The following is a 13,419-nucleotide window of genomic DNA, read 5'->3' on the forward strand; positions in this document are numbered from 1 at the left end:
TTATTGGCCCACAAAATGTAGTGTATTTCATTACGAACTGTTAGATATATTTGATAATTGTGGTTTTGAAATACTAAAAGCAATTATAAGAGAAAATGATAGAGAAATTAAAGTTGTATTTAGTAAAATTGAAGTTATTAATCAAAAAATCACAGATGATATACTATTTTCTGAGGACGAAGGACAGAGACAGTATTATGAAAGACTACATAAGATTGAAAATAATATAAAAAAATGTATATGTTAGGAAGAGTAGGAAATTAGAAAGAGATATTAGAGAATATAAGGACAAAGTTAGTTATCCTAAACCTAAATATTTTTTCAATACGAAACAGGACAGATTTGATAATAATAGGAGAGTGAGTGAACCTTTTGAACAAGTGATGTATAGAGGAGAAGAGTTAGGTGATTTTAATGATGCATCCGAATACCCCCCTTTAAGAAGATCGGAGAGAATAAAAAACTACCAGTATCAAAAAAACTACAACTATGGGGGTTATATGGGTGTGAGGGGCAACAAAAGCAGCAACAACAAAAAATTCCAGCAGTGGAATGGGTAAGGGATCATACATCAGAAGCATCAAACAATGTTGACTTTATAGTTTCACAAGGTTGTATTAATAAATACAAAGGTTATACTATATATAATTATAGTAGTAATGAATTGAATGAAATATATTTTTCTCTCCTATCAAAAGGTTTCAAATTTGTCCCTAATACGAAGGCTGACATTAGCAAGGTGCTTATAGACCTTAAGTTATTTTTAAGGAAGAAAAATTTGGAATTATTATTCCACGGACAAAATATTACTAGTCAGAATGTTGAAGTGTTGAGAAGAAAGAGTATGTATAACCCACCTTTACACCCACAACTAAAAAATGTTGAGGTTTTAATGGAGAATAAACTCAGAATTGAACTTTCTAAGAATAGAATTATATATAACCTTACCAAGGAGGAAAATAGTTTATTAAGAGATATAAGGGAATACACCACGATAAGGGTTATCAAACCAGACAAAGGTGGTGGATCCGTTATCATGGACCATATTGTATATGAAGCTAAAATGATGGAAATTCTTGACAACCCAGACAAGTATGTTAGAGCCTCTATTAATGAAATTAATATAAGTAATAGGAAAATATATGTGGTACTAAACGACTTGTTGTTGGAAGGTTCAATAGATGTTGATACTTTTAAATACCTCCATGTGGAAAAACCCAAGGTTCCCACCATTTTTGGGGTTCCCAAGGTTCATAAAGATGCAGAAAATCCCCCAGTGAGACCTATAGTTACTTCAGAGGGCTCAATAACCGCACCCTTGGCAAAATGGTTGGATGTAAAACTTAAGGCTTTATCATTAGGAGGACAAGGTATTGTGAAAGATTCTTGGGACTTGTTGCGAAATATAACACAAGATATTTATGATGAAAATATTATTTTTATAACTATTGACATAGTGGATTTGTTTTCATCTATACCACATGAACAAGGGATGATGTAGTTTGAAGAAGCCTTGATAAAATATAGTAATTTAACTAATAATGATTTGTATCTTATTCTAACGTTGATGGATTTAGTGTTAAATAATAATTTTATTCATTATGAAGGTGAGCTTTTCAAACAAATTCAGGGTGTTGCAATGGAGGCAAGATGTGCCCCTACATATGTCAATATTATCCTATCAGCTTGGGAAGATAGATATATTATTAATTCAAAATATGCACAATATTGAAAATTTTATAAGCGTTTTCTGGATGATATGTGCTTTTTATGGACTGGTCCAGAAGATGAATTTATGGAATTCTTTGAACATATTTCAGAATCTACAGAGTTTTTAAAGTTCACTTACAAAATTGATAGGAACTTTTTAAATTATTTGGATATCACCATAGGTAAAGGGGACAATGGCTTTTTTTCAAAAAATTTTTAGAAAGGAAACTTTCTCAAACTCATATTTGGCTTTTAATAGTGCTCACCTCTATTACCAGAAAAAAGGTATAGTAAAAGGGCAATTTGTGAGGGGAAGCCGCATGACATCAAGAGAGTATGATTTTGATGATGAATGTGACAAATTGAGCACTATGTTTGAGGATAGAGGCTACCCCAAAGAACTTATAGACACGATAGAGAAAGAGGTAAAGCAAGCTAGACAAGATAAATTCAAACCTATTTTAGGTTTAAGAGGTGATTTGACCGAGATAACACATAAAAGGAGTAAAAATAATAAGGATGAAGGACTGAGCAACTTTGTAGTGGACTTTAATGGTAATGCGCCTAAAATGAAGAAAATTTTGGAGGAAGAATGGAATAGGTTTAGAGAAATTTCTGACCTAAGATGTATATTTGATGAACCATTAAAATGCACATATAGAAGAGGTAAAAGTTTAAAGACTATGTTAGAAGGTAAATATGAGATGAAAAAAGTTAGGGAAGGAAAATTAGGAACCTATACATGTGGAAGGTGTGCCCAATGCCCTTATAATTGTACAAAGGAAACAATTTTTATATCTAGTAGGGACAGACTGATTCAGAGTAAATATTTTGCAAATCGTGACACCAGTGGAATTGTATATTTAGGATTGTGTGGCCACTGTGATGCATTTTATGTGGGAAAGTCAGAAAGAAAGTTAAAAAATGGAATATATGAACATTATTACGAAATTAAAACAAAATGTACAAATAATGCTCTATATAGGCATAAATTAAGCTGCCACGAAGCAAAGATTAACTTTTTTGTATTGGATGTGGTGGATAAAGACGTAAGGGGTGGCCCATGGGAAACTTCAATTAAATATAAAGAGTTATTATGGCAACTTTCCTTGGAAGCAAATAAATTTCCAGGTCTAAATGATGCACTCTCACTGGCACCTGTATTAAAGTTGAGATCAGCAAAACTATAGTCCCTGTTACACATTGTTAATGTTAATGTTTTGTTTTAATTGGATGTTACATATCATTGTTGACCTTGATTTATCATAAATTATATTTATGAAATAATTTGTAGGAATGAAAAGTATAGATTTGTTAAATGTGATGATATACTTTACACTATGTTATTAATTTTGGAACATAGGACAGTGTAACTATAATTTCTGACAGTAGATGCTGCTAACAGATTAGAAAATAGAAAAACTTTAACACTAAATATGAATTTTATTGATTAAATCATATGCTATTTATTATTTATTTATTCATGTTTTAGGTTATCATACTATATATTTTATGAATGGAAGTTTAGGAACAAGGTATGTGTTTTATAACGTTTTGTTTTTAAATATTCAGAGAGCTTGTTTTAATTATTCTAATTAAGTATTTTAATTAAGTGTAGTAATTAGTCCTAAGAGTATATATTGATGGGTGTGTTCAGGTATGCATTTGTCTCCATCTGAAGAAGTCTATTGTAATGAAAATGCAGTGTGTGTCAAATTGCGTTAATGTTATTTGTATTGGTGGACTGAAGAGTCATTTGTTGAATAAAGTATATGTGTTTAGTATTGGCGGACTGAAGAGTCATTCGTTTATGAAGTATATGGTACTGTTGTACTGTTTTAAGGATTTGTGCCTCCTTTCAACTGTCTCAGACTTGGTTGTTCTATGTAATGTGTATTATGATGGCATTCTTACCGTCAAAAGACAAAATATAGAAGCTGCTCTTTTATTGGCCCACAAAATGGTAAACTTTATAAATAGAGACCTTAATGAAAGCAAAATATTAGTATGTGATGTAGAGAATGCATTTGACTTGTTAGCTAATGAAATAGAAAATCTTGGAAAATTAAATATTAAATAAAAAAATTAATAGCAGTTATTAGAATATGATACCAAAAATACATGGAGTAGCATTATGGTAAATGGATGGGTAGGGAAATAGATACAAAGTGATAAAGGCATAACAAAATGTTGTCCCCTTACGTGGATCTTTGTGGATATAGTCACTGAAAAAATAGCAATTTCATTTTGTGTGATGGAATATATTCAATAATACAGAATTACTACTTTGTCTTGTTTATGCAGATCATTTAATTGCAGTTACTTGTAATTCCAATTGGATGACAGCAGTCTTATAAGCTATACAATGCTAGTTAAAAGAATGGGGTTAATATTAATTATATAATATTGTAGTGTATATGGTAAAAGCTGTAGGAGGTGTTCTATTTAAAATGAAGAAAATACATTTTTAGCAATTAAACATTGAAAACAAGCAGTAGATCTGCAAATATGGGTAATATATTAAAAGACTCTGAACAACTACTGGAAATATGGAAAACATTTAATCTGTATTGTCTTTCTTTAAAAAACTAAATGTGTTATACTATAAAATACTGGAAAAGGTATGGATATATTGGGGGCATTATTCATTTCCAAATGATGATGAAAAAGTCTTATTCAAAACTTTTCTGAGTTCATTTGAGGTTTATGCTTAAATCACATAAAAATCAGTAGTTTTATAGTGTTAAGGAAAAGAAGGTGATTTAGACCTTATCAAACATGAGGCATATTTGGCTTCGATGGAGTTTTATTGGGTGCAAGCAAAATTGCAAAAAAGGGAACAAGTTATGGTAGGAATAGTTTTATAGAATAGATATAAGAGTATGTGATAAGGTCTCGTATATAGGAAAAAATAAAATAATCATATGAGTAATATAATAAAAGATTATGCAGAAAAATTTAAGGGACAAGCATTATTATGAGAGACCATGGGAAACCTTAATGGAGAAAGGAATAAAATCAATTAGAAAAAGGCAAGAATAACTTTAAAATTTTTCCAGAATGACACAACTTTTGATAGCATCTTATGCTAGGTAAATTGTTTATTAAAGTTTTGATGAGGTATAGACCACCTCAAGAGATGAAGTGTATGACTTGTCAAGTTGAAGAAAGCATGTATCATACACTGGTGAGTTGTGACAGGCTTCAACAATATTGGAAAACATTTTCCTAATATCATCAACATAGGTCATATCAAGATATAAGTTTATAAAAAAATAGTGCATTAAGAGTTTATATCAGAAAAGAAAAATGTATAAAAGATTAATTAAGTGTTAGTAAGTGGTTTGTTGATCTTGTGGTTGAGCAGATTTGTGGCAATATTATATATTAGAGAATGGGTAAACTGTACAGCTGTACACTGACTGGAGAATGAACGTTCTCCAGCAGGGTATTAATGTAGAAGTAATGCCTGCTGAAAAACAAGTCTGATGCTTCATGGCATCATATCTAGCTGCCATGGAGCTAGGACAGAAAAAAAAACCTAAGAGCCACCATTATTTTATGCTTGCTAAGCAGCACTTCTGCTGTTTAGCAAGTGTACAATGTAAAATAAAAAGTGTGTGTGTGTGTGTGTGTGTGTGTGTGTGTGTGTGTGTGTGTGTGTGTATGTGTGTGTGTTTATGTTTGTGTGTGTGAAAGTGTATGTGTGCATGTGAGTGAAAGCGAGATTGATTGAGCCGTTATTTTACACTTGCTAAGCAGCACTTTTGCTGCTTAGTGAGTGTAAAAAAAATAAACAGAAAAAGTATATATGAAGGTATGTATCAGTATGAGTGTGTTTATGTTTCTGTCTGTATGTGTGAGTGAATGCGTGCATGAAAGAAGAAGAGACTGCATGTGTGTATGAGAGAGAGAACAGTGAGATTGAGCAAGCCATTATTTTGCACTCACTAAGCAGCGCTCTTACAGTTTAGCGAGTGTAAAGTATAAAATAAAATAAACTTAAAATAAAGTGTGTGCATGTCTGTGAGTGAGTGTATATGCATGTATGAAAGTAGAAGAAACTGTGTGCATGAGAGAGAGAGAAAGAGAGAATGAAGTAGCAGCAGAAGTAGTTAAAAGGTCTACATACCTTTCGACATAACTCTAAACTGTAAAGATTTTTGCAAAATGCCTAGATTTTTGCCTCATATTTTTGGTATGGTCCTCATAAAATTTAAATTTTCTGGTAAATTACTGGCAAAGAATTGAGAATTGAAGTCCGATAATAATGACAGGCATTTGAATTTCAGACTTCATTCCATTCAGAAAATGCATGCTAATGCAAAACCTCTTATTCTATCAACTTTCTATATTTGTAAAAGCAATATTTAAAAATTGTCCCTATTCTGGCGCCTTTGTCTTCCCATTATTTATGGTTTTGTCCAGATTTCTTGATTTAAGAGGTTCAGAGGTATGCCTCTCAACCTCGTACCTCAACATATGTTTTCATGTAATTTTGATCTAAAATGTTTCCTCCAACACCATTCACATATACGACAACAAGTTTGACAAATTAGGTAGAGAACTATTTCACATCAAAAATATATAAAAAATAATATAGTACTTAAAAAGTAAGTAAAACAACAATTTTACAGAGAGCCTTTTCTCTAAGTGCAATAATGCCCAACATGGTATGGGTTAATGTGTAATTACCACCCTTCCATGGGTGTAGAGGCCGGACGCCACTCCCATGGGTAGGCGTTAATTATGTATTAACACACAGCTTGTCGGCCATTATTGCTTGCATAAGTTATGAGATCGTGCTTTAATTTTGATGAACTTGATAGTATGACTATGGCAAATATGCTGAGGAGGTAAGATGATGAGAATGCAATATATTTATTATCTTGTACAGTTAAAATAGCTTTTTTTTTGTTTAGTGAGTGACATTTGTTTTCAAAGTAAGTGTTGTTTTTTTTTTTTTTGTTATTTCAGTATTCTCTTACTTAAATTATTGTAAATGTTCATAGTAAGTGATGTGAATATAGATAATTACCACAGAATTTTTACATCCACCTAAACAACCAACAAAACAGGCTGATGAGATCTTGTTTTAACATCCAAATGACAATGCATTCAGGATTGTAGCACCTCATAATACAATATCAGCAATGAAAAATCAATTTGGTCATCTGAGGAGATAATGGAACTTACAGCTTTCTGATCAAAAATATTCACAAATGGACAATGAAAAATTACTTACAACTTCTGAAATCCAAAGGTTTCATACATTTGTATTGCATTGGTTTACCATACACATATATCATAAACAGTCAATTAAATAGTTTAGTTAATTAAAAATGTCTTGCAAATGGCATAACAGACAGTACAGCACGGAACAGTGCTTGAAAGATGAAATAATATCTACAGAAAAAGATAGTTGTATGCTAATGTTAATTCACTGAGTAGGTTATTTAATCCAGGAGATCTGAAAAACCTGAAAACCACTTATCTTGTTCTAATATTAGCTGTCACTAGCAAGCTACCAGTGCATTCTGAGAAGATTAAACACTGGACTACCAAAGATGCAATTTTATTACAAATGTGTATGTATTAAAAGGTTGGCCTATAATAACAGATCAATGGTGTACATCACATTTTTCCAGAAAATGCACATAAAATGCATAAGAAGAGTATGCATTATATACATCTAGTCATAGTTTCAACTCAAAGTCATTCTATTATACTGAAAATATTGCATGAAGCACATTGCAAAATATCCAGACAGGAATGGTTTGACCAGATAATATATTCATATTGTAGCATAGATCAGAATGTAGCAAATGAAATAAAGATATGTGTCAAATGCCAACCCAACAGTAAACCACCACCCAATGCACCCTTTTACAAACAAAAAATGAGAAGCCTAGAATGCATGTGGACTATACTGCTTCATTAATTTTAAACATGTTTAATTTTTTGCTAGATAGTCATTAAAAGTACATGGATATTTACATTATGAATTCTTACAGTTCTTAAGTAGCCATTGAGTAACTAAGCCAAGGCTTTTGTAATATGTGGTATTCAAAGAATATTAGTGCTTGACAATGGATTTTGCTTCACTAATCTGGAAACTGCATAATTTGTGAAGCAAGAACACTTCCTGAGATACAATAATGCCTACACTAGGTGTACACTGTTCTGAGTGAACAGACAACACAAGCATAACCCACACCTTCCTCCTCCTAATTTTAGTTTTCCTACTGAATGTCTTGCAGCTTAAAATATTGACAGGGTTTCATAAAGGTTACCACATACATATAGACTACATGTACACATGCTGTAATCTTTTGAGTGACTAGAAAGCACAAAAAATATGGTAGGGATGTTCTTGAATCCAGATTTTGTATGCTTAGTGTATACTTAGTGTATGCATAATTGAACTATTTTTTTTGGTTCTCAAAAATGAAATATCATTTTCCTGAGATGAATCTGAGAATTCTACCTGTAATATTCACGTGTAATTTATAGACTTTATTATGATATCATTGTATTTTTATAATATATATATATATATATATATATATATATATATACATATATGTGTGTATGTGTGTCCGTGTGTGTGCATATGTGTGTGTGTATATATATATATATATATGTGTGTGTATATATGTGTATATATATATATATATATATATATATATATAAATATATATAGATATATAAATATATATATATATATATATACATATATTATATATGCATATATATATGTGTATATGTATATATATATATATATATATATATATATATATATATATACATCTATACATGTATATATATATATATATATATATATATATATATATATATATATGGGTTTACTTCATAACACTGAAATTTCATAACGCTGAATTTTATAACATTGAGATCAAAACATCTAAATCCCATAACATTGAAAATCCAAAACAATGAAAACTCAAAACATTGAAAGTGTGCTTCATAACATTGAAAATTACAATGCATATGTAAATAACATCCTCTCCTCCTATAACACCACCTAACTAACAAACACACTTTCTACAACATTTCTACAGGGGGCATGTGTGTGTGTGTGTGTGTGTGTGTGTGTGTGTGTGTGTGTGTGTGTGTGTGTATATATGAATATATATATATATATATATATATATATATATATATATATATATATATATATATATATATATATACACATGTAGGATATATATATAAGCATGCTTTAGCGCGCTTTAGCGTGATTTAGCGCGGAGTTGCCACAGGAGCACACAAGAGCAGCGGCGGTTAATTAAGGTTAAACTATTCAGGCTACCTAAAGTCCACTCTTCATTTTTTCCCTTAGAACAGCTCTTCTTGAACTCTACTTCTAATCTAACCAGCCTATTCTCTATCTGAAAAATTCAGCTCTACTTGATTCCTAAGTAGACTATTCTCTATCTCGAAAGCTTAGCACTTGCTCTTAAAGTTCTTTTTACTCTGATATAGCACTTTTTATTATACATAGTACCCCACCAGCCTAAAACCCCTTTTTCGATCACCCACATCCCCCGAAGTCTTTTCAAACTCAATTACATAAAGTTTTTGTCTTTTCCTTCTAGCATGTCGAGGGGTCAGTTGCTAGCATCCTTTCCTGCTCAGCTGGTGAATCTGGGAATATTGAGGCAATGTTACAATTGCCTCATGTACACAGACAACCCTCTCCTTCTCCCACAAAACACAAATACATGCGAGAGATGCAACTATATAGCCAAACTGGAGGCTGAGCTCTCTCAACATAGGTCTGGCAAGACCAGACAGGAGGAGAAGATAACCACACACACCACAAACCCAGTCTCACATAGTGCTATCACAACTTCAGATCATACACATAAACACACAAAGACATACTCGGAGGCTCTGACCAAAAATCTACCAAAACAGCAGAGGCCACCAAAGCAGACACCCAAACAACTGCCACCTCAGGACACAACACATGCAACACATAGACCACAAAGTCAGTGTGCCAAACAGTCACAGCCCTTAAGGCCAAACACAATGCCAGACACACTCGTCATAGGTGACTCTATAGTCAGACACACTGACATCCCACTCACCAGATTGAGTAAGGAGAGGGTCACAGTAAGCTGCCTGTCGGGCGCTAGAATCTGCCACATAACGCAAGCACTCAGGTCACTCAACAGCAAGTACAAGTATGACTCAGTCATTGTCCATGCTGGTGTGAATGACCTGAGACGTACCTCCCTGGACTACATGAAAAGAGACATAGAGGAGCTCTCTGATTATGTAGCCCAGGCAGGTATGACCCTGACCTTGAGCAGTATCCTACCTTCACCAAGAATGATGCCACAATACAGAGACAAGATGATCAACTTTAATAATTGGCTTAATCTCTGGTGTCATTCAAAGGGGATCCAATGTCTGTCTGCCTGGGATGACATGCTGGACAAGCCACGCTGCTTCTCAAGGGATGGCTTGCACATGTCACCCCTAGGCTTCCGGATATTGGCAAAGGCTCTTGCCACCCCATAGTGCCTTTTTCAGGCAAGGCTCAAATTCTAAACCTACCACCCTAGAACACAAAAAAAAAAAAAACTAAGGGTAATGCTGCTCAATGCCAGAAGTCTCAACCTCAAGATGCACGCACTCGAAGCCCTTCTCAGTATGGAGAACATCAATGTCTGTGCTGTGACTGAAACCTGATTCAAGGCTCCTGAGAGCACTGCAGCACTATCAGGTTTTACCTCATATCTGGACCACACCAAGAAAGGGGGGGGGGTATCCATATTCATCAAGGATACCCACACCTCCAGGTTGGTGGCAACCCACGAGGCATCGGAGACCATCCAGGTGCAATCAACCATAGGCAAGACTGCTCTGCAATTTGTAGCATGTTACAGGCCACCCTCTCAAACTCAGGAACCTCACACAGCTTTCCTGAAAACACTGGAGGGGATAAGTATATCTCCAAACACCATCATATTAGGTGAGTTCAACTATCCGAATATAGACTGGGATCATTACTCAAGCCCCAACACTCTATCCCAAAATTTCCTAGAGTTCATAAACTCTAATGCCATGGAACAACTAGTCACCATCCCCACAAGAGGAGAAAACAGACTAGATCTCATCATCACGAACATGGGGACACAATGTTCAACACCGGAAGTATACCCCTCATTGGTGAGATCAGATCATAAACTAATCTCACTGGAAGTCCACATCCCGCCCCCACCCCAGATAAAAAAGACCACAGTGAAGAACTTATCAAAAGCCGACTTCACACTTCTTAAGACTGGTGTGGTTTCTTTCAAGGCCCCCGAGCCAGTGGAAACCATTACTCAAGCCACTAAATCACTTACAAATGCCTTCTACCAGCACCTCCAGGACTGCATGGATCAGGCAATCCCAAACAAAACAAAGACTCTTTGCACCAAAGGCAAGCACCCAGTCTGGTGGACCCCAGCCATAAACAAGCTCTACAATAAAATGAGAAAGCTACTACAAGATAGAGCAAAATCCTTAAAAGGGAAGACACACTTGATCATTATAAGTAAAAAACTTTGATCACTCATAAAATCATCCAAGGCAAATTTTGAGAGAAAAGTCACTAAGGACTCAAAAGACAATCATAAGGCCTCTTTTAGCGATGTTAGAAACCTGGGAGGAAACTCCCAGATATGCTCAGAATTAGTTCAAAATGATGTAAAAATCACTGAACCAACAGACATTGCCAACATACTGGCTGACAGGTTCAGTGCAAATTCCCCCCCCCAAAAGGAGAGATATCTATACCAGCGGATTGTAGCCCCCCAAACATCTCAAATGCTCAGGTGAAAACTGCTCTCTCCAAGGCGAAAAACACAGCATCTATGGGACCAGATGGTGTCCCCGGTTGTGTGCTCCATGAACTCAATGAGGAATTAAACCCGCAGTTAGGGCAGCTGTTTAATCTTAGCCTCACCTCAGGATACGTACCCAAGGAGTGGCGTACGGCAATTGTGGTCCCACTTCACAAAGGCGGTGCCTCCACTGACCCTGGAAATTACCGCCCCATCAGCTTAACAAGCCTGGTCTGCAAAGCTATGGAGAGGATCATAATGGAACTCATAAATAAAGACATAGGGGACTTACAGACATTGGATCCAACCCAGTTTGGCTTTGTCAAGGGCAGATCATGCCTTTTAAACTTGGTTGACTTTTTCGAAACAGTCACCAAGGCCATCGATGAGGGCAAGGCAGTCCACACAGCCTACCTTGACCTTGCAAAAGCTTTTGACACAATATCCCACTCGGGTATCATTGAAAAACTCACCAGCTTAAATGTAAACCCATACGTCACAAGATGGGTTGCAAACTGGCTAAGTGACAGAACCCACAGGGTCAGAGTTGTTGGCGCCATGTCAGACACCAAGCCGGTCACAAGTGGTGTCCCGCAGGGCTCAGTTCTGGGACCCTCTTGTTCGGCATCTACTTTTCAAAAGTACAGGCAAACACAGGAGGATTATGGCTGACAAAGTTTGCAGATGACTGCAAGATGGGCGCCATAGTTGAAAACACATCAGACACAGATATCCTTCAGAAGGGTCTCACAGAAATGGATAACTGGTGCCAGAGCCATGGCCTAAAGTTAAATGCCAAAAAATGCATAGTCATACCCTTCAGGAAAAACAAGGTTACCCCTAGATACCATATAGGTGGCAATCCACTAAGCACAGAAGAGGTTATCAGGGATCTGGGGACCCAGGTTGACAGTAACCTTTCGTTTGACACTCACTTTGCCAAAGTAGTTAGGAAGACCTTCTACATTGCCCACCTGATCATGAAGGGATTCACATCTAGATCAAGGGAGGTCATTGTTCCCCTGTACTCATCACTCATCAGACCAATGATAGAATACAATGCCCCATTCGGAATGTATCTTACCCGACACCTGCAGCAATTGGAAAGGCCCCAAAAGTTCCTCACCAAAAGGATAAAGGGTCTCAAAAATATGTTTTATGCTGCCCGACTGAAGGAACTCCAGCTCTATTCCATCGCATACCGTCTGCTCAGAGGTGACCTGTGCCTGACATACAAGGCCATGTCCAACCCGGAATTAATGAACATGCTCCACCTCAAAAAATCCAAATCCATCAGAACTACAAGAGCAAGAGACTTAAACCTTAACACGGTTATAAATAGGACGTGCTGGAGGGACAGATTCATCACCCAGAGACTCCCTATGCTGTGGAACAGAATCCCGGTACATGTGAGGCAGAGCACCTCGCTGGCTTTGTTCAAGAGAAATCTTGACCAATGGATGGGAGATTGCAGGTTTACCCCAGGGATCACCTCAGTGTCACTGCTGGACAGAGGCACGGCAAAATAATGGGCATAGTATCCTTCAAACTTAAGGGGTGGTGAAAGCCACAAAACTTTGGGCTAGGCTTATAAATGCCCTAGGGCAGATAGCCTAGTATGAACCTATGAACCTATGAACATATATATATATATATATATATATATATATATACATGTAGGATATATATATATATATATATATATATATATATATATATATATATATATATATATATATATATATATATGTGTGTGTGTGTGTGTGTGTGTGTGTGTGTATACCATGTTTTTCCAATGCTCAGACAGCAGAGATTAGATATTTACCAGTATTTTCACAGAAAAAAGGAA

At 35.4% G+C, this 13,419-nt stretch overlaps 1 protein-coding gene across 1 annotated transcript in view; it reads left to right on the forward strand.

Annotated features, from left to right (window-relative positions):
- Positions 1 to 2,030: 2,030 nt before the first annotated feature.
- LOC122797044 (histamine H3 receptor-like) overlaps positions 2,031 to 13,419 on the forward strand; it is a 327,328-nt gene continuing 315,939 nt past the window's right edge. The window contains exon 1 of the mRNA XM_044065819.1: positions 2,031 to 2,403. Within this exon, the coding sequence (XP_043921754.1) occupies positions 2,031 to 2,403 (373 nt within the window). The remainder of the gene's footprint in view (positions 2,404 to 13,419) is intronic.

The sequence above is a fragment of the Protopterus annectens genome, chromosome 3.part0 (genome assembly GCF_019279795.1).
Source record: "Protopterus annectens isolate FY-2018-M chromosome 3.part0, PAN1.0, whole genome shotgun sequence".
Taxonomy (NCBI): Eukaryota; Metazoa; Chordata; order Ceratodontiformes; family Protopteridae; genus Protopterus; species Protopterus annectens.